The following is a 23,800-nucleotide window of genomic DNA, read 5'->3' as shown; positions in this document are numbered from 1 at the left end:
ATTCAGCCCAAGGGCACAACGACCACTGGCTGCTAAAGGCATGGATTTTTCGTAGGGGGCATTACGGCCATACAACGGGGATGCAGACGGGAAATTCTCTCACTGTCTTTCACACCACTTTTTTCAAATCATCACTAGTCTCATCATGCAGCCTTTACAATGTATTAAAAATCTAAACATATAGACCAACGTTTGTAGAACATCTGAAGGTACATGAATAACTCTAAATGAAGCATATAGGAGTACCTGTTTCTTTGTTAACCTCTCAACACAGAATAGCAGCATGTGAACACTCCCTCAAATCCATTGGAGAAAATATCCCTTCTATTTAATCAGCTTTTTTCAATTGTATTCTTCATACTATAAAATAATATAAAATAACGACACAGAATCAAAAGCTAATCTTGTCTGCTAAATGAACTAGCGTAGCCCACAGCCATATGACAAAGCCACATCAGGACCTAACATGAGGACAACTCAGAGTATGTTATTCTGTTCTACTGAAATAGACTACATTTTCTTCATATCATGTTTCTTTATACCTGGTCTAAAATAAATAATGGATTTGTGATTGTGTAGGCTTTATTACATGGATGTATTACTTTTTAAACTGTAGATGTACCGTAAGGTCTTCATCGGCGGCTTGTAGGATGTGTGTGTTTATGTTCATTAACGGACAATTACCGTGAGACCAGCAGTTATCCACAGGCCTAATACAGACACTCCAAAACATGGATTTCCAATAGCTTTCAAACATACCTGACCCAGAATGGACCCTAAACTACATTTAAAAGTCTGAAACACTACTGTATAGCACTTAGTGTTACTGTCCACTACAGACCACTGTTAGTGTTACTGTCCCCTACAGACCACTGTTAGTGTTACTGTCCCCTACAGACCACTGTTAGTGTTACTGTCCCCTACAGACCACTGTTAGTGTTACTGTCCACTACAGACCACTGTTAGTGTTACTGTCCCCTACAGACCACTGTTAGTGTTACTGTCCCCTACAGACCACTGTTAGTGTTACTGTCCCCTACAGACCACTGTTAGTGTTACTGTCCCCTACAGACCACTGTTAGTGTTACTGTCCCCTACATACCACTGTTAGTGTTACTGTCCACTGTTAGTGATACTGTCCCCTACAGACCACTGTTAGTGATACTGTCCCCTACAGACCGCTGTTAGTGTTACTGTCCCCTACAGACCACTGTTAGTGTTACTGTCCCCTACAGACCACTGTTAGTGTTACTGTCCCCTACAGACCACTGTTAGTGTTACTGTCCCCTACAGACCACTGTTAGTGTTACTGTCCCCTACAGACCACTGTTAGTGTTACTGTCCCCTACAGACCACTGTTAGTGTTACTGTCCCCTACAGACCACTGTTAGTGTTACTGTCCCCTACAGACCACTGTTAGTGTTACTGTCCCCTACAGACCACTGTTAGTGTTACTGTCCCCTACAGACCACTGTTAGTGTTACTGTCCCCTACAGACCACTGTTAGTGTTACTGTCCCCTACAGACCACTGTTAGTGTTACTGTCCCCTACAGACCACTGTTAGTGATACTGTCCACTGTCCCCTACAGACCACTGTTAGTGTTACTGTCCCCTACAGACCACTGTTAGTGTTACTGTCCCCTACATACCACTGTTAGTGTTACTGTCCACTGTTAGTGATACTGTCCCCTACAGACCACTGTTAGTGATACTGTCCCCTACAGACCGCTGTTAGTGTTACTGTCCCCTACAGACCACTGTTAGTGTTACTGTCCCCTACAGACCACTGTTAGTGTTACTGTCCCCTACAGACCACTGTTAGTGTTACTGTCCCCTACAGACCACTGTTAGTGTTACTGTCCCCTACAGACCACTGTTAGTGTTACTGTCCCCTACAGACCACTGTTAGTGTTACTGTCCCCTACAGACCACTGTTAGTGTTACTGTCCACTACAGACCACTGTTAGTGTTACTGTCCCCTACAGACCACTGTTAGTGTTACTGTCCCCTACAGACCACTGGTAGTGTTACTGTCCCCTACAGACTACTGTTCGTGCTACGGTCCACTACAGACCATTGTTAGTGGTACTGCAGAGGGCCAGTCTAATCTCCAGTGCCCTGCACACGTATCTCACTGGGAGATATGTTGAATCACCTCACATTGCAGAGACTAGTGCCAACTCAATGCATCAGAGTTTTTCCTGATCCTGTCACCTTGCCAAGGAAAAGTCCTGTCCCTATTAAGCCCAACCATCTTATCGCAAATCATCCAAGATCATAATTCTGACCTGGTCCTAAGGTTCCCCGGGCTGGGCGGGCCGTCGTAGACAGACAGCAGGTCGAAGTCTTCCTCTAGAGCGAAACCTTGGAACACCAGCTGTATCCTGTTGTGTTCCGCTGCCAGGATCACCCACGTACAGTTGGCATAGTTGGGGTAGCCGTATGGGTAGCCAGGGCTCTCTAGCGTACCGTTGGGGCTCTGGAGAGTATAACTGCAGTTCTGAGCTGTTGGGATGGAAAAGGGGGAAGGGGAAGGAAGAGGGGGAGAGGGAAAAAGGAGGGAGGGAAGGAGGATGGATGGAGAGAGAGATAACATGTGGTTAGCAAAGCAGACTGAGCAACATTAAAGGGGATATTTCCAGTTCAAACACCAACAAAGTGGACACCCCACCACTGTTTTGGTAAACAGCTGAGGGATGCGGCTGGAGAAATGTAACCACTCAAATTTACACACAGAAGCTAACAAAACAGATGGACGTTCCCTCAGAAACAGATGGACGTTCCCTCAGAAACAGATGGACGTTCCCTCAGAAACAGATGGACGTTCCCTCAGAAACAGATGGACGTTCCCTCAGAAACAGATGGACCGTTCCCTCAGAAACAGATGGACCGTTCCCTCAGAAACAGATGGACCGTTCCCTCAGAAACAGATGGACCGTTCCCTCAGAAACAGATGGACGTTCCCTCAGAAACAGATGGACCGTTCCCTCAGAAACAGATGGACGTTCCCTCAGAAACAGATGGACGTTCCCTCAGAAACAGATGGACGTTCCCTCAGAAACAGATGGACGTTCCCTCAGAAACAGATGGACCGTTCCCTCAGAAACAGATGGACCGTTCCCTCAGAAACAGATGGACGTTCCCTCAGAAACAGATGGCTAGTGCATCACTACTGCCTAGTACTAGATCTTTCTCTGTCAGTGGTGCAGAATACCTTGTCTTTCTCTGTCAGTGGTGCAGAAATACCTTGTCTTTCTCTGTCAGTGGTGCAGAAATACCTTGTCTTTCTCTGTCAGTGGTGCAGAAATACCTTGTCTTTCTCTGTCAGTGGTGCAGAATACCTTGTCTTTCTCTGTCAGTGGTGCAGAAATACCTTGTCTTTCTCTGTCAGTGGTGCACAAATACCTTGTCTTTCTCTGTCAGTGGTGCACAAATACCTTGTCTTTCTCTGTCAGTGATGCACAATACCTTGTCTTTCTCTGTCAGTGATGCACAAATACCTTGTCTTTCTCTGTCAGTGGTGCAGAAATGCCTTGGATTTCTTTATCAGTGGTGAAGACAGTCAAGGTATTTCTGCATCGCTGACCGAGTATAAGCGGTGCTTCTTGAGTATGCTACGTTACATTACAAGCATATGAACAGACATGTGCACAAACACAGGTATCAACACATACACTACCATTCAACAGTTTGGGGTCACTTAGAAATAACCTCGTTATCCATGAAAACATACATGAAATTAGTTGCAAAATAAATAGGAAATATATAGTCAAGGGGAGTGACAGATATAGGGAAGATAATCAAGGAGGTGATGGAGTCCAGGTGAGGGACAGATATAGGGAAGATAATCAAGGAGGTGATGGAGTCCAGGTGAGGGACAGATATAGGGAAGATAATCAAGGAGGTGATGGAGTCCAGGTGAGGGACAGATACAGGGAAGATAATCAAGGAGGTGATGGAGTCCAGGTGAGGGACAGATACAGGGAAGATAATCAAGGAGGTGATGGAGTCCAGGTGAGGGACAGATATAGGGAAGATAATCAAGGAGGTGATGGAGTCCAGGTGAGGGACAGATATAGGGAAGATAATCAAGGAGGTGATGGAGTCCAGGTGAGGGACAGATACAGGGAAGATAATCAAGGAGGTGATGGAGTCCAGGTGAGGGACAGATACAGGGAAGATAATCAAGGAGGTGATGGAGTCCAGGTGAGGGACAGATACAGGGAAGATAATCAAGGAGGTGATGGAGTCCAGGTGAGGGACAGATATAGGGAAGATAATCAAGGAGGTGATGGAGTCCAGGTGAGGGACAGATATAGGGAAGATAATCAAGGAGGTGATGGAGTCCAGGTGAGGGACAGATATAGGGAAGATAATCAAGGAGGTGATGGAGTCCAGGTGAGGGACAGATATAGGGAAGATAATCAAGGAGGTGATGGAGTCCAGGTGAGGGACAGATATAGGGAAGATAATCAAGGAGGTGATGGAGTCCAGGTGAGGGACAGATACAGGGAAGATAATCAAGGAGGTGATGGAGTCCAGGTGAGGGACAGATACAGGGAAGATAATCAAGGAGGTGATGGAGTCCAGGTGAGGGACAGATACAGGGAAGATAATCAAGGAGGTGATGGAGTCCAGGTGAGGGACAGATATAGGGAAGATAATCAAGGAGGTGATGGAGTCCAGGTGAGGGACAGATATAGGGAAGATAATCAAGGAGGTGATGGAGTCCAGGTGAGGGTCAGATACAGGGAAGATAATCAAGGAGGTGATGGAGTCCAGGTGAGGGACAGATATAGGGAAGATAATCAAGGAGGTGATGGAGTCCAGGTGAGGGACAGATACAGGGAAGATAATCAAGGAGGTGATGGAGTCCAGGTGAGAGACAGATACAGGGAAGATAATCAAGGAGGTGATGGAGTCCAGGTGAGGGACAGATACAGGGAAGATAATCAAGGAGGTGATGGAGTCCAGGTGAGGGCCAGATATAGGGAAGATAATCAAGGAGGTGATGGAGTCCAGGTGAGGGACAGATATAGGGAAGATAATCAAGGAGGTGATGGAGTCCAGGTGAGGGACAGATATAGGGAAGATAATCAAGGAGGTGATGGAGTCCAGGTGAGGGACAGATACAGGGAAGATAATCAAGGAGGTGATGGAGTCCAGGTGAGGGACAGATACAGGGAAGATAATCAAGGAGGTGATGGAGTCCAGGTGAGGGACAGATATAGGGAAGATAATCAAGGAGGTGATGGAGTCCAGGTGAGGGACAGATATAGGGAAGATAATCAAGGAGGTGATGGAGTCCAGGTGAGGGACAGATACAGGGAAGATAATCAAGGAGGTGATGGAGTCCAGGTGAGTGTCATGAGGCTCAGATGGGCAAGATGATGGTGACAGGTGTGCGGGATAATCAGCAGGCTGATGACCTTCAGTTTCTTGGCAATTTCTCGCATGGAATAGCCTTCATATCTCAGAACAAGAAGAGACTGATGAGTTTCAGAAGAGAGGTCTTTCTTTCTGGCCATTTTGAGCCTGTATTCGAACCAACAAATGCTGATGCTCCAGATACTCAACTAGTCTAAAGAAGACCAGTTTTATTGCTTCTTTAAATCAGAACAACTGTTTTCAGCTGTGCTAACATAATTGCAAAAGGGTTTTCTAATGATCAATTAGCCTTTTAAAATGATAAACTTGGATTAGCTAACACAACGTGCCATTGGAACACAGGAGTGACGGTTGATGATAATGGGCCTCTGTACACCTATGTAGATATTCCATAAAAAATCAGCCGTATCCAGCAACAATAGTCATTTACAACATTATCAATGTCTACACTGTATTTCTGATCAATTTTATGTTATTTTAATGGACAAAAAATGTGCTTTTCTTCAAAAACAAAGGACATATCTAAGTGACCACAAACTTTTGAACGTTAGTGTAGATGACTGCACACACAATTACACACACCACAACACATAACTAAAACAAGCCCCTTGACAATCCCCTTGACAACACCCTTGACAACCCCCTTGACAATTCCCTTGACAATTCCCTTGACAATTCCCTTGACAATCACCTTGACAACCCCCTTGACAACCCCCTTGACAACCCGTTTGACATCCCTCTTGACAATCCCCTTGACAATCCCTCTTGACAATCCCTCTTGACAATCCCTCTTGACAATCCCTCTTGACAACCCCCTTGACAACCCCCTTGACAACCCCCTTGACAACCCCCTTGACAGTCCCCTTGACAGTCCCCTTGACCGTCCCCTTGACCGTCCCCTTGACAACCCCCTTGACAACCCCCTTGACAACCCCCTTGACAATTCCCTTGACAATTCCCTTGACAACCCCCTTGACAACCCCCTTGACAATCCCCTTGACAATCCCCTTGACAATCCCCTTGACAACCCCCTTGACAATCCCCTTGACAATCCCCTTGACAATCCCCTTGACAACCCCCTTGACAACCCCTTTGACAACCCTTGACAACCCCCTTGACAATCCTCTTGACAATCCTCTTGACAACCCCCTTGACAATCCCCTTGACAACACCCTTGATAATCCCCTTGACAACCCCCTTGACAATTCCCTTGACAACCCCCTTGATAATTCCCTTGACAACCCCCTTGACAACCCCCTTGACAATTGTTACGCATTCCTCTGAGAAGAGGGAACGCAACTCCCTACTACAACTCAACTCTCTGAAGTGCAAGAGGTATGGACTGTAGGTGCAAGTAAGGATGACACAAAACCAGAATCTACCGTTTACTAGGATTTATTTTCATACACGGTAATATGGGGAAAAGGGGCTGGACGGAACCAAAGCAAAGAAAGTAAATATCAAAGTTCCCCCTCTCCTATCTAACCTGCCTACCCACTTAACTTACCTAACTTAGCACCACCTGGTGCCCTAACCAAAATACAGGGGGTGGTCCGCCCAGGTCTTACCTAGTGTGCCTAGACAGTAAATATACTACGGGTATATGTATGCCCGCGGGCCTCTTGCCTAAGCACTCCCAAAGTGCCTTCTCCTTCCCCCCTGGGAACAAATGAAACAGAGTAATTATTAACGATTTCACAAACACTCACAAACACAGGACATAGCAAAACTGCTACCAACAACAGTACATACCACACTTTCTGATACACAACCAACACTATATCACAATCTAATTTCTCTCTCTCAATCTCCAAATCTCTACTCCTTATCTCATCTCCTCTCCTCTCTCTCCAATCTCTCAAAAAAAAACTCTTTTCCTGAACAGAACACTGGCTTTTATATTCCTCAGGTGGCAAAGGTAATTAGTGTCAGCTGCTTCTTGACGAGGGGGCGTGGTCAGCTCTCCAATTATCAATTAGCCATGGAGAACTCAGGAAGCTATCTCCTGAAACACACACTCAAATACATACCACAACACAGAAAACTGGGGAACGTAACAACAATCCCCTTGACAACCCCCTTGACAACCCCCTTGACAACCCCCTTGACAATCCCCTTGACAACCCCCTTGACAATCCCCTTGACCATCCCCTTGACAATCCCATTGACAGTCCCCTTGACAATCCCCTTGACAACCCCCTTGACAATTCCCTTGACAACCCCCTTGACAATTCCCTTGACAACCCCCTTGACAATCCCCTTGACAACCCCCTTGACAATCCCCTTGACAATTCCCTTGACAACCCCCTTGACAATTCCCTTGACAACCCCCTTGACAATCCCCTTGACAACCCCCTTGACAACCCCCTTGACAATCCCCTTGACAATCCCCTTGACAACCCCCTTGACAACCCCCTTGACAACCCCCTTGACAATCCCCTTGACAACCCCCTTGACAATCCCCTTGACAACCCCCTTGACAATCCCCTTGACAACCCCCTTGACAATCCCCTTGACATTCCCCTTGACTGAGGACTACACCTCTGTATCACCACAACATATCACCTTGTATCTAGCAGCAGGCAATTAGCATTGGAGTGCTATAACATGACATTATCACCTTATACCTAGCAGCAGGCAATTAACATTGGAGTCCTGTAACATACCATAATCACTATGTATCTATTGGCAGGCAATTAGCATCGGAGTGCTATAACATGGCATTAACACCTTATACCTAGCAGCAGGCAATTAGCATTGGAGTGCTGTAACATACCATAATCACTATGTATCTATTGGCAGGCCATTAGCATCGGAGTGCTATAACATGCCATTATCATCATGTATCCAGCAGGCCATTAGCATTGGAGTTCTAATCGCTAGCCCTCCCACCACTCTACACACTCCGTCTATTTATAAACCTCCACGGACACGCTTTTTTCACATCAACAGTCATGATGTGATTATCCAGCCCCTCAGGAAATGGTTGAGGGGATTGTGATCTCTCCTGGTCGTCGGAAAGAGATACTCACCAAGGTCAATGTCAAAGTTCATTTGCACAGAGAATAGTCAATTCCCACGCAGCCACACACGTGGGCCCCGGGAACTGTCAGTCAATGGTCGTCACGGTGACCAAGCAACAGACGACGAAAGAAAAGGAGACAGGGGCTGACTCGCAAATGTCCCCCTATTCCCTATGTAGTGTACTAGTTCAGGCAACCCTGGTACAACCCTGGTACAACCCTGGTACAACCCTGGTACATAGGGAAAATGAATGCTGTTTGGGATGCAAAACTGGAATCTAAGGAGGGGCGGAATCTAAGGAGGGGTGGGATATATGGAAGGGTTGAATCTATGGAGGGGTGGAATATATGGAGGGGTGGAATCTAAGGAGGGGTGGAATCTATGGAGGGGTGGAATCCAAGGAGGGGGGAATCTAAGGGGGGTGGAATCTAAGGAGGGGGGAATCTAAAGAGGGGTGGAATCTAAAGAGGGTGGAATCTATGGAGGGGTGGAATCTAAGGGGGGTGGAATCTAAGGAGGGGTGGAATCTAAGGAGGGGTGGAATCTAAGGAGGGGTGGAATCTAAGGAGGGATGGAATCTAAGGAGGGGTGGAATCTATGGAGGGGTGGAATCCAAGGAGGGGTGGAATCTAAGGAGGGGTGGAATCTATGGAGGGGGGAATCTAAAGAGGGGTGGAATCTATGGAGGGTGGAATCTATGGAGGGGTGGAATCTAAGGGGGGTGGAATCTAAGGGGGGTGGAATCTAAGGAGGGGTGGAATCTAAGGAGGGGTGGAATCTAAGGAGGGGTGGAATCTAAGGAGGGGTGGAATCTATGGAGGGGTGGAATCTAAGGAGGGGTGGAATCTAAGGAGGGGCGGAATCTAAGGAGGGGTGGAATCTAAGGAGGGGGGAATCTAAGGAGGGGTGGAATCTAAGGAGGGGTGGAATCTAAGGAGGGGTGGAATATAAGGAGGGGTGGAATCTAAGGAGGGGTGGAATCTAAGGAGGGGTGGAATCTAAGAAGGGGTGGAATCTATGGAGGGTGGAATCTAAGGGGGGTGGAATCTAAGGAGGGTGGAATCTAAGGAGGGGTGGAATCTAAGGAGGGGTGGAATCTAAGGAGGGGTGGAATCTAAGGAGGGGTGGAATCTAAGGAGGGGTGGAATCTAAGGAAGGGTGGAATCTAAGAAGGAGTGGAATCTAAGGAGAGGTGGAATCTATGGAGGGGTGGAATCTAAGGATGGGTGGAATCGAAGGAGGGGTGGAATCTAAGGATGGGTGGAATTTAAGGATGGGTGGAATCTAAGGATGGGTGGAATCGAAGGAGGGGTGGAATCTAAGGATGGGTGGAATTTAAGGATGGGCGGAATCTAAGAGGGAGTGGAATCTAACGGGGGGGTGGACTCTAAAGAGGGGCGGAATCTAAGGGGGGTGAAATCTAAGGGGGGTGGAATCTATGGAGGGGTGGAATCTATGGAGGGGTGGAATCTAAGGAGGGGTGGAATCTAAGGATGGGTGGAATCGAAGGAGGGGTGGAATCTAAGCATGGGTGGAATTTAAGGATGGGTGGAATCTAACGAGGGGTGGAATCTAAGGGGGGGTGGAATCTAACGAGGGTGGAATCTAAGAGGGGTGGCATCTAAGGAGGGTGGAATCTAAGGATGTGTGGAATCTAAGGAGGGGTGGAATCAAAGGGGGGGTGGAATCTAAGGAGTGGTGGAATCTAAGGAGGGGTGGAATCTAAGGAGGGGTGGAATCTAAGGAGGGGTGGAATCTAAGGAGGGGGGAATCTAATGGGGGGGTGGAATCTAATGAGGGGTGGAATCTAAGGAGGGGTGGAATCTAATGGGGGATGGAATCTAAGGGGAGGTATAATCAAAAGGGGGGTTAAATCTAAGGATGGGTGGAATCTAAGAGGGGTGGAATCTAAGGAGGGGTGGAATCTAAGGGGGGGTGGAATCTAAGGAGGGGGGAAATCTAAGGAGGGGTGGAATCTAAGAGGGAGTGGAATCTAAGGGGGGGTGTATCTAAGAGAGAGTGGAATCTAAGGATGGGTGGAATCTAAGTGGGTGGAATCCAAGGAGGGGTGGAATCTAAGGGGGGGTGGCATCTAAAGAAGGGTGGAATCTAAGGGGGGTGGAATCTAAGGATAGGTGGAATCTAAGGAGGGGTGGAATCTAAGGGGGGGTGGAATCTAAGGAGGGGTGGAATCTAAGGAGGGGTGGAATCTAATGGGGGTGGAATCCAAGGAGGGGTGGAGGAGGGGCAAATTCTATGGAGGGGTGGAATCTAAGGAGGGGTGGATTCTATGGAGGGGTGGAATCTATGGAGGGGTGGAATCTAAGGAGGGGTGGAATCTATGGAGGGGTGGAATCTAAGAAGGGGGAATCTACGGAGGGGTGGAATCTAAGGAGGGGTGGAATCTAAGGAGGGGTGGAATCTATGGAGGGTGGAATCTATGGAGGGGTGGAATCTAAGGGGGGTGGAATCTAAGGAGGGGTGGAATCTAAGTAGAGGTGGAATCTATGGAGGGGTGGAATCTAAGGGGGGTGGATTCTAAGGAGGGGTGGAATCTAAGGAGGGGTGGAATCTAAGGAGGGGTGGAATCCAAGGAGGGGTGGAATCTAAGGAGGGGTGGAATCTAAGGAGGGGTGGAATCTACGGAGGGGTGGAATCTAAGGAGGGGTGGAATCTAAGGGGGGGTGTATTTAAGAGAGAGTGGAATCTAAGTAGAGGTGGAATCTAAGAGGGAGTGGAATCTAAGGGGGGGTGTATCTAAGAGAGAGTGGAATCTAAGTAGAGGTGGAATCTATGGAGGGGTGGAATCTAAGGAGGGGTGGAATCTATGGAGAGGTGGAATCTAAGGAGGGGTGGAATCTAAGGAGGGGTGGAATCTAAGGAGGGGTGGCATCTAAGGAGGGGTGGAATCTAAGGAGGGGTGGCATCTATGGAGGGGTGGAATCTAAGGAGGGGTGGAATCTAAGGAGGGGTGGAATCTAAGGAGGGGTAGAATCTAAGGAGGGGTGGAATCTAAGGAGGGGTGGCATCTAAGGAGGGGTGGAATCTAAGGAGGGGTGGAATCTAAGGAGGGGTGGAATCTAAGGAGGGGTGGAATCTAAGGAGGGGTGGAATCTAAGGAGGGGTGGAATCCAAGGAGGGGTGGAATCTAAGGAGGGGTGGAATCTAAGGAGGGGTGGAATCTAAGGAGGGGTGGAATCTAAGGAGGGGGGGTGGAATCTACGGAGGGGTGGAATCTAAGGGGGTGGGTGGAATCTAAGGGGAGGTGGAATCTAAGGAGGGGTGGAATCTAAGGGGGGGGGTGGAATCTACGGAGGGGCGGAATCTAAGGGGAGGAGGAATCTAAGGGGGGGTGGATTCTAAGGGGAGGTGGAATCTAAGGAGGGGTGTAATCTAAGGAGGGGTGGGCTCTATGGAGGGGTGATATCTAAGGAGGGGTGGAATCTAAGGAGGGGTGAAATCTAAGGAGAGGTGGAATCTAAGGGGGGTGGAATCTAAGGAGGGGTGAAATCTAAGAGGGGGTGGAATCTAAGGAAGGGTGGAATCTAAGGAGGGGTGGAATCTAAGGAGGGGTAAAATCTAAGGGGGGGGGGGAATCTAAGGAGGGATGGAATCTAAGGGGAGGTGGAATCAAAGGGGGGGGGGGGGGAATCTAAGGAGGGGTGGAATTTAAGGGGAGGTGGAATCTAAGGAGGGGTGGAATCTAGGGGGGAATCTAAGGAGGGGTGGAATCTAAGGAGGGTGAAATCTAAGGGGGGTGGAATCTATGGGGGGGTGGAATCTATGGAGGGGTGGAATCTAAGGAGGGGTGGAATCTAAGGATGGGTGGAATCGAAGGAGGGGTGGAATCTAAGCATGGGTGGAATTTAAGGATGGGTGGAATCTAACGAGGGGTGGAATCTAAGGGGGGGTGGAATCTAAGAGGGGTGGCATCTAAGGAGGGTGGAATCTAAGGATGTGTGGAATCTAAGGAGGGGTGGAATCAAAGGGGGGGTGGAATCTAAGGGGGGTGGAATCTAAGGAGGGGTGGAATCTAAGGAGGGGTGGAATCTAAGGAGGGGTGGAATCTAAGGAGGGGTGGAATCTAAGGAGGGGTGGAATCTAAGGAGGGGTGGAATCTAAGGAGGGATGGAATCTAAGGGCACATGAACAGGGTAAACTGTTCCTCATATACACTACATAGAGAACAGGGTAAACTCATCCCCAGGCTATGAGCTGGCTGGCTCCTCATATACACTACATAGAGAACAGCGTAAACTCATCCCCAGGCTATGACCCGGCTGGCTCCTCATATACACTACATAGAGAACAGGGTAAACTCATCCCCAGGCTATGACCTGGCTGGCTCCTCATATACACTACATAGAGAACAGGGTAAACTCATCCCCAGGCTATGAGACGGCTGGCTCCTCATATACACTACATAGAGAACAGGTAAAACTCATCCCCAGGCTATGAGCCGTCTAGATCCTTATATACACTACATACAGAACAGGTTAAACTCATCCCCAGGGTAAACTCATCCCCAGGGTAAACAGGTAATGGTAGAACTGGAATATTAGGCCACACTATAATATATGCATACAGTTTTGACTTAGTCCACAAAATATATTCCCCTTTTAACAATGCAAAGTAGAGCAGAGAGAGACAGAGAGAGAGAGAGAGAGAGAGAGAGAGAGAGAGAGAGAGAGAGAGAGAGAGAGAGAGAGAGAGTGAGAGAGAGAGAGAGAGAGAGAGAGAGAGAGAGACAGTGAGAGAGAGAGACAGTGAGAGAGAGAGAGAGAGAGAGAGAGAGAGAGAGAGAGAGAGAGAGAGAGAGAGAGAGAGACAGTGAGAGAGAGAGAGAGAGAGAGAGAGACAGAGAAAGAGGAGAGAGAGAACTTCATGGAAGAATACATAATCCTATTTATGCAATTGATGCTTTCCAAATGGCACCCTATTGGTGGGAAGTAGTGTACTATAAAAGGAAAAAGAGTTACATTTGGAAGGCATTACATTCTGTTGTACTTCCTTCCTTTGTTCCGCTCAGACACGGATGTGAGTTTTCAATGGCGGATGATTAAAATGCATTTAGGAAAGCCAAATCGGAGGACATCTGTCATGTGAATAGCCCATATTATTCATAAAAACACAATTAAATAAGCAAATGAAACAGCAAGGAAAAGACAATTTTAGCATGTTTGCTCACCCATAGCATGACAAATGGCACCCTTTTTTCACTCTATTCCCTATTGGCTCTGGTCAAAAGTAGTGCACTACAACGGATACAGGGTGCCGGTTGGGAAGCACCCCACAATATTGTTGGAGACTAATGAGATATGAAAGCTCTATTGCCACTGTAGAATGTACAGTGAATTATGAAAGTATTCAGACCACTTGACATTTTCCACATTTTGTTATGTTACAGACTAAATTCTAAAATGGATTAAATTAATGTTTTTTCCGCATCAATCTACACACAATATCCTATAATGAGAAAGTGAAAACAGGCTTTTATACATTTTTGCAAATGTATTATACATAAAAAAATAAAAATACCTTATTTACATAAGTATTCGGACCCTTTGCTATGAGACTCGAAATTAGAGCTCAGGTGCATCCTGTTTCCATTGGTCATCCTTGAGATGTTTCTACAACTTGATTGGAGTCCACCTGTGGTAAATTCAATTGATTGGACATGATTTGTAAAGGCACACACCTGTCTATATAAGGTCCCACAGTTGACAGTGCATGTCAGAGCAAAAACCAAGCAATGAGGTTGAAGGAATTGTCCGTAGAGCTCCGAGACAGGATTGTGTCGAGGCACAGATCTGGGGAAGGGTACCAACAAAATTCTGCAGCATTGAAGGTCCCTAAGAACACAGTGGCCTCCATCATTCTTAAATGGAAGAAGTTTGGAACCACGAAGTCTCTTCCTAGTGTAACGCTCGTCGTTGGAATGAGAAGAGGAGGACCAATGCGCAGCGTGGTAAGTATCCATTTTAACTTCTTATGGCTGCAAGGGGCAGTATTGAGTAGCCAGTTAAATCGTGCCCATTTCAAACGGCCTCGTACTCAATTCTTGCTCGTACAATATGCATATTATTATTACTATTGGATAGAAAACACTCTCTAGTTTCTAAAACCGTTTGAATTATTTCTCTGAGTGAAACAGAACTCATTCTGCAGCACTTTTCCTGACCAGGAAGTGGAACGTCTGAAATCGATGCTCTGTTCTTCTTCATGCCTATACATGGGCACAAGACCTATTAGTATACATACACGTCATACACCTTCCTCTGGTTGTCAAGAGGCTGTGAGAGAAGAAATGAGGTGATTATCTCGATCTGAGTTGGAACACATCATCTTGGAATCTCGTGTCCACCATTTTCGGTACTCTGAATAGCGCGAGCTGGACAGTGTGATTGCCTTTTGTTTAGCTTCCGTTATAGGCGACTACAATCTCCGGCTTTGATTTTATTTGATACATGTCACCATATCATCGTAAAGTATGTTTTTTCAATATGGTTTCATCAGATTATTGAAATTTTTTCGGGAGTTTTGCTGTGTTCCGTTCTCTTCCGTTTGTTGACATGGAGAGTGTCGTGGCACCCGGCTAGCGCGCTTGCTAAATGAAGAGGGAAAGTGTCCGTTCTGAATCCAAACAACGACTGTTCTGGACAAAGGACACCTTGTCCAACATTCTGATGAAAGATCAGCAAAAGTAAGACCCATTTTATGATGTTATTTCATATATCTGCCGTAGTCGCCGGCGCCCAAGTGTTTCTGGCTATTGTGCTAAGCTAATATAACGCTACATTTTGTTTTTTCTGTAAAACACTTGATAAATCGGAAATATTGTCTGGAATCACAAGATGCCTGTCTTTCAATTGCTGTACACTATGTATTTTTCAGAAATGTTTTATGATGAGTATTTAGTTATTTGGCGTTGGTGTCTGTAATTTTTCTGTCTGCTTTCGGTGCAATTTCTGACTGTAGCTGCAATGTAAACTATGATTTATACCTGAAATATGCACATTTTTCTAACAAAACATATGCTATACAATAAATATGTTATCAGACTGTCATCTGATGAATTTGTTTCTTGGTTAGTGGCTATTTATATCTTTATTTGGTCGAATTTGTGATAGCTACTGATGGAGTAAATAACTGGTGGAGTAATGAAAAATGGTGTCTTTTGCTAACGTGGTTAGCTAATAGATTTACATATTGTGTCTTCCCTGTAAAACATTTTAAAAATCGGACATGTTGGCTTGATTCACAAGATGTGTATCTTTCATCTGGTGTCTTGGACTTGTTAATGTGTGAACGTTAAATATTTTAAAAATATATATTTTGAATTTCGCGCCCTGCACTTTGAGCTGGCTGTTGTCATAAGTGTACCGACGTCGGGCTTGCACGCCAAACAGGTTAATAAGAATACTTGAACAATGAAAAAAAACAATAAACTGACAAACGAACGAAACAGTCCCGTATGGTGATAACACAGACACAGGATACAACCACCCACAAAACACAAAGAAAAACAGGCTACCTAAATATGGCTCCCAATCAGAGACAACGACTGACACCTGCCTCTGATTGGGAACCATACTAGGCCAAACACAGAAACAGACAACCTAGACATACAACATAGAATGCCCACCCACATCACACTCTGACCAAACAAAACATAGAAACATACAAAGCAATCTATGGTCAGGGCGTGACACCTAGAGCTGGCAGCCCGACCTAACTGAGCAATTGGGGGAGAAGGGCCTTGAGAGTTGACCAAGAATCCGATGATCATGCTGACAGAGCTCCAGTTCCTCTGTGGAGATGGGAGAACCTTCCAAAGGACAACCATCTCTGCAGCACTCCACCAATCAGGCATTTATGGTAGAGTGGCCAGACGGAAGCCACTCCTCAGCAAAAGGCACATGACAGTCCGCTTGGAATTTGCCAAACGGCACCTGAAGGACTCTCAGACCATGAAAAACACGATTCTTTGGCCTACTTCTGGAGAAAACCTGGCACCATCCCTACGGTGAAGCATGGTGGTGGCAGCATCATGCTGTGGGGATGTTTTTTATGGTGGCGGCTGGAACTGGAAGACTAGTCAGGATTGAGGGAAAGATGAACAGAGCAAAGTACATAGAGATCCTTGATGAAAACCTGTCCAGGGCGCTCAGGACCTCAGACTGGGGCGAAGGTTCCCCTTCCAACAAGACAACGACCGTAAGCACACAGCCAAGACAACGTAGGAGTGGCTTCAGGACAAGTCTCTGAATATTCTTGAGTGGTCCAGCCAGAGCCCGGACCCGATCGAACATCTCTGGAGAGACCTGAAAATAGCTGTGCAGCAACGCTCCCCATCCAACCTGACAGATCTTGAGAGGATCTGCAGAGAAAAAAGGGAGAAACTCCCCAAATACAGGTGTGCCAAGCTTGTAGCGTCGAACCCAAGAAGACTCAATGCTGTAATCGCTGCCAAAGGTGCTTCAACAAAGTACTGCTTAATGGGCCTGAATACTTATGTAAATGGGATATTTCCATATTTTTTCAATATAAATTTGTATAAAATTCAAAAACGAAACTTTTTTTGCTTTGTCATTATGAGGTATTGTGTGTAGATTAATGAGGTGGACGATTTAATCCATTTTAGAATAAGTCTGTAACGTAACAAATTGTGGAAAAAGTCAAGCGGTCTGAATACTTTCCGAAGGCTCTGTAAATATGGATCCTCCCAAGGCATGTTGTCTTACACAAACACAATACATCCTTGGAAACTTGGAAAACAGCTTTCCTTCCAATGTGATGTTCTTCAATACAAAGTGTTTGTTTCAGCACTGCACTAACATACCTCAGTTAGCTAATCATCATGTTGTTGATTAGTTAAAGGGAAGGACTGAAGAAAACTCTTGGGAATATACATAGGCCTATTATTATTTCATTTCAATCCTCCAAGGTACAGTCTTCCTGCCTGTGTGTCTCCCTTCAGCTCAGGGATGGAGGTGGGGGCCACAATAACATCTGAACTCATCATGAGGGGCCTTAGCTGCACCGAAATTTTAAAGCAATTCTACACATTTTGCCACTGGGTGGAGAGAAACAATAGCTGTTTGTCACCTATGTTCATGCTATTCTACACATTTTTCCAGAAGCTGAGTGAGAAATGTTTGCAGATTTTAACATGACATCTGAGTGAGACTGACTAACAACATCAATGGGGGCCCTCTGGGTGGTAAATTTGACCACGATTACTACAAGGAAATTGATCCGAGGGCAGTCAGCTCTAGCTGAACCTAGCCCAGTCCATCAGTTATCCAACAGGAAGTTAAAGCACATAATTAATTCTTGTTTCTAAGAACCCCGAGGCAGATTTCAATCTGAAAATCTTTCCCCACCTACCCTAGTACAGTATAAAATAGGTAAGGAAGATAGCTGCCTATAGAGCACCCGGTGATAACCTCAGTACGGCTGGGATGCTGCACTTATTCCACACTGGTAATGGGGTCAGGGTGTTTAGCATTTCTGACATTTCTAGTCGGCCACGCCGGGGAGTGTGAAGCACCAGGCGCGGGGCGGGAAAGTACTCCCGATATGACACACAACAACACAATTGTGTCTTTTGTCCAGTTCTAGCATGGCACACTGAGGCAGGGGTGAAATAGGGAAGAGAGGAGAGGAGAGAGAAAAGTGTCCTCTTCATTTTTTTTGTAAAATAAAAAACCCAATCCAGCGGGCGTGTTTCCATCATGACAGTATTGTTGACTCCTCAGAGAGATTCTGTCTGGCAGAAATAAGACCCACTTTTAGCTTTTCGAGGACCTAGAGTGCATACTTTACACCTGCAAATGAACCCAGACGACTGCACACTTGAAACCCCCCCCCCCCTAGACACAATTCCATTTAATTCAGCAACAACGAAGCCACCTCCAATCCAAATGTGTTTGTATGGAGTCATTTCGAAAGTGTCTCAGAACATTTTACACAAGTCAAAGGTGGGAAATACATAAAGCAGAGGTGAAACCCATACCTACAGCTACATCACACAGATGCAGGAAACCCTCTCAGCTACATCACACAGACACAGGAAACCCTCTCAGCTACATCACACAGACACAGGAAACCCTCTCAGCTACATCACACAGACACAGGCAACCCTCTCAGCTACATCACACAGACACAGGAAACCCTCTCAGCTACATCACACAGACACAGGAAACCCTCTCAGCTACATCACACATACACAGGAAACCCTCTCAGCTACATCACACAGACACAGGAAACCCTCTCAGCTACATCACACAGACACAGGAAACCCTCTCAGCTACATCACACAGACACAGGAAACCCTCTCAGCTATATCACACAGACACAGGAAACCCTCTAAGCTACATCACACAGACACAGGAAACACTCTCAGCTACATCACACAGACACAGGAAACCCTCTCAGCTACATCACACAGACACAGGAAACCCTCTCAGCTACATCACACAGACACAGGAAACCCTCTCAGCTACACCACACAGACACAGGAAACCCTCTCAGCTACATCACACAGACACAGGAAACCCTCTCAGCTACACCACACAGACACAGGAAACCCTCTCAGCTACATCACACAGACACAGGAAACCCTCTCAGCTACATCACACAGACACAGGAAACCCTCTCAGCTACATCACACAGACACAGGAAAACCTCTCAGCTACATCACACAGATGCAGGAAACCCTCCCAGCTACATCACAGACACAGGAAACCCTCCCAGCTACACCACACAGACACAGGAAACCCTCTCAGCTACATCACAGACACAGGAAACCCTCTCAGCTACATCACACAGACACAGGAAACCCTCTCAGCTACATCACACAGACACAGGAAACCCTCTCAGCTACATCACACAGACACAGGAAACCCTCCCAGCTACATCACACAGACACAGGAAACCCTCCCAGCTACATCACACAGACACAGGAAACCCTCTCAGCTACATCACACAGACGCAGGAAACCCTCTCAGCTACATCACACAGACACAGGAAACCCTCTCAGCTACATCACACAGACACAGGAAACCCTCTCAGCTACATCACACAGATGCAGGAAACCCTCTCAGCTACATCACACAGACACAGGAAACCCTCTCAGCTACATCACACAGACACAGGAAACCCTCTCAGCTACATCACACAGACACAGGAAACCCTCTCAGCTATATCACACAGACACAGGAAACCCTCTAAGCTACATCACACAGACACAGGAAACCCTCTCAGCTACATCACACAGACACAGGAATCCCTCTCAGCTACATCACACAGACAAAGGAAACCCTCTCAGCTACATCACACAGACACAGGAAACCCTCTCAGCTACATCACACAGATGCAGGAAACCCTCTCAGCTACATCACACAGACACAGGAAACCCTCTCAGCTACATCACACAGACACAGGAAACCCTCTCAGCTACATCACAGACACAGGAAACCCTCTCAGCTACATCACACAGACACAGGAAACCCTCTCAGCTACATCACACAGACACAGGAAACCCTCTCAGCTACATCACACAGACACAGGAAACCCTCTCAGCTATATCACACAGACACAGGAAACCCTCTAAGCTACATCACACAGACACAGGAAACCCTCTCAGCTACATCACACAGACACAGGAAACCCTCTCAGCTACATCACACAGACACAGGAAACCCTCTCAGCTACATCACACAGACACAGGAAACCCTCTCAGCTACATCACACAGACACAGGAAACCCTCTAAGCTACATCACACAGACACAGGAAACCCTCTCAGCTACATCACACAGACACAGGAAACCCTCTCAGCTACATCACACAGACACAGGAAACCCTCTCAGCTACATCACACAGACACAGGAAACCCTCTAAGCTACATCACACAGACACAGGAAACCCTCTCAGCTACATCACACAGACACAGGAAACCCTCTCAGCTACATCACACAGACACAGGAAACCCTCTCAGCTACATCACACAGATGCAGAAAACCCTCTCAGCTACATCACAGAGACACAGGAAACCCTCTCAGCTACATCACAGAGACACAGGAAACCCTCTCAGCTACATCACACAGACACAGGAAACCCTCTCAGCTACATCACACAGACACAGGAAACCCTCTCAGCTACATCACACGGACACAGGAAACCCTCTCAGCTACATCACACAGACACAGGAAACCCTCTCAGCTACATCACACAGACACAGGAAACCCTCTCAGCTACATCACACAGACACAGGAAACCCTCTCAGCTACATCACACAGACACAGGCAACCCTCTCAGCTACATCACACAGACACAGGAAACCCTCTCAGCTACATCACACAGACACAGGAAACCCTCTCAGCTACATCACACATACACAGGAAACCCTCTCAGCTACATCACACAGACACAGGAAACCCTCTCAGCTACATCACAGACACAGGAAACCCTCTCAGCTACATCACACAGACACAGGAAACCCTCTCAGCTACATCACACAGACACAGGAAACCCTCTCAGCTACATCACACAGACACAGGAAACCCTCTCAGCTACATCACACAGACACAGGAAACCCTCTCAGCTACATCACACATACACAGGAAACCCTCTCAGCTACATCACACAGACACAGGAAACCCTCTCAGCTACATCACACAGACACAGGAAACCCTCTCAGCTACATCACACAGACACAGGAAACCCTCTCAGCTACATCACACAGACAAAGGAAACCCTCTCAGCTACATCACACAGACACAGGAAACCCTCTCAGCTACATCACACATACACAGGAAACCCTCTCAGCTACATCACACAGATGCAGGAAACCCTCTCAGCTACATCACACAGATGCAGGAAACCCTCTCAGCTACATCACACAGACACAGGAAACCCTCTCAGCTACATCACACATACACAGGAAACCCTCTCAGCTACATCACACAGACACAGGAAACCCTCTCAGCTATATCACACAGACACAGGAAACCCTCTAAGCTACATCACACAGACACAGGAAACCCTCTCAGCTACATCACACAGACACAGGAAACCCTCTCAGCTACATCACACAGACAAAGGAAACCCTCTCAGCTACATCACACAGACACAGGAAACCCTCTCAGCTACATCACACAGACACAGGAAACCCTCTCAGCTACATCACACAGATGCAGGAAACCCTCTCAGCTACATCACACAGACACAGGAAACCCTCTCAGCTACATCACACATACACAGGAAACCCTCCCAGCTACATCACACATACACAGGAAACCCTCCCAGCTACATCACACAGATGCAGGAAACCCTCTCAGCTACATCACACAGATGCAGGAAACCCTCTCAGCTACATCACACAGACACAGGAAACCCTCTCAGCTACATCACACAGACACAGGAAACCCTCTCAGCTACATCACACAGACACAGGAAACCCTCTCAGCTACATCACACAGACACAGGAAACCCTCTCAGCTACATCACACAGATGCAGGAAACCCTCCCAGCTACATCACACAGAAGCAGGAAACCCTCTCAGCTACATCACACAGACACAGGAAACCCTCTCAGCTACACCACACATACACAGGAAACCCTCTCAGCTACATCACACAGATGCAGGAAACCCTCCCAGCTACATCACACAGATGCAGGAAACCCTCTCAGCTACATCACACATACACAGGAAACCCTCTCAGCTACACCACACAGACACAGGAAACCCTCTCAGCTACATCACAAAGACACACCAAAGGAAACATTTCCAGCTACATCAGACAGACACATTAAAGGATAAGAGACAAAACAGTGAATAATCATGTCAATTTGAATTTAACATTTCCAGCTACAGCTACGTCTGTTTACATTGCTTTTATGCGAGCTAGCTAGCTACGTCTGTTTACATTACTTTTATGCGAGCTAGCTAGCTACGTCTGTTTACATTGCTTTTATGCGAGCTAGCTAGCTACGTCTGTTTACATTACTTTTATACGAGCTAGCTACGTCTGTTTACATTGCTTTTATGCGAGCTAGCTAGCTACGTCTGTTTACATTTCTTTTATGCGAGCTAGCTAGCTACGTCTGTTTACATTACTTTTATGCGAGCTAGCTAGCTACGTCTGTTTACATTACTTTTATGCGAGCTAGCTAGCTACGTCTGTTTACATTACTTTTATGCGAGCTAGCTAGCTACGTCTGTTTACATTACTTTTATGCGAGCTAGCTAGCTACGTCTGTTTACATTACTTTTATGCGAGCTAGCTAGCTACGTCTGTTTACATTACTTTTATGCGAGCTAGCTAGCTACGTCTGTTTACATTACTTTTATGCGAGCTAGCTAGCTACGTCTGTTTACATTGCTTTTATGCGAGCTAGCTAGCTACTTCTGTTTACATTACTTTTATGCGAGCTAGCTAGCTATGTCTGTTTACATTACTTTTATGCGAGCTAGCTAGCTACGTCTGTTTATATTACTTTTATGCGAGCTAGCTAGCTACGTCTGTTTACATTACTTTTATGCGAGCTAGCTAGCTACGTCTGTTTACATTGCTTTTATGCGAGCTAGCTAGCTACGTCTGTTTACATTGCTTTTATGCGAGCTAGCTAGCTACGTCTGTTTACATTACTTTTATGCGAGCTAGCTAGCTACGTCTGTTTACATTGCTTTTATGCGAGCTAGCTAGCTACGTCTGTTTACATTGCTTTTATGCGAGCTAGCTAGCTACGTCTGTTTACATTGCAGATAACGTAGCAGCGTGAGCAACTAGTGCTAGCTATTCGGCTAACAACTATCTTAGAATGGGTGGATTTGACATGATAAACACATAAACGAGTAACAGAATACCCATTCATATTATTAAATGACATTGATGTTGACGAGAGCGTTGGTTTTCTATTTCACCTTATGCACTGATAACTAATATTGATAGGCGATACGATGCAGTACTACAAATGCAGTACATCTAGATTACATTGCATATGCTACTTCATCCCAATGTCTAATGTAAGCTACATTATTTGGATACAAAACAAACACTGGCATATTATAAAGGATAACATGTCCAATTTAATTATATATATATGCATATCAAACAGGAATATATAATATTATATTATATAATATTGTAATGTTATTAATGACTTTTTCTCTCATTATGAACTACAACCCCCAGATGCCCCAGCCCCAATGCCAGAACCCTGGGAAGACATCAACACGTCAATTTTAATAATAATTAACAACTTTTATTGGTTTTCCTGTATCTTCATGAATCCTTAAAAAAACAAACTCCACTGTACAAAATAAGTCAAAGTTTCAAGTTGTATTAGTCGTACTGTTTGTACAGGATACACATGTTATA

General features: G+C 46.2%; 1 protein-coding gene across 1 annotated transcript in view; it reads right to left on the bottom strand.

Annotated features, from left to right (window-relative positions):
- Positions 1-8,443, bottom strand: part of csmd1a (CUB and Sushi multiple domains 1a) — a 190,864-nt gene extending 182,421 nt beyond the window's left edge. Inside the window, exons 1-2 of the mRNA XM_038971948.1 lie at positions 8,422-8,443; positions 2,290-2,506 (exon numbers count right to left, since the gene is read on the bottom strand). Coding sequence (XP_038827876.1) covers positions 2,290-2,506; positions 8,422-8,443 — 239 coding nt within the window. The remainder of the gene's footprint in view (positions 1-2,289; positions 2,507-8,421) is intronic.
- Between the last annotated feature and the right edge of the window lie 15,357 nt (positions 8,444-23,800).

The sequence above is a fragment of the Salvelinus namaycush genome, chromosome 32, assembly GCF_016432855.1.
Source record: "Salvelinus namaycush isolate Seneca chromosome 32, SaNama_1.0, whole genome shotgun sequence".
NCBI lineage: Eukaryota > Metazoa > Chordata > Actinopteri > Salmoniformes > Salmonidae > Salvelinus > Salvelinus namaycush.
Note: the sequence above shows the minus strand (reverse complement) of the source record. Positions and strands in the feature narration are given on the sequence as shown.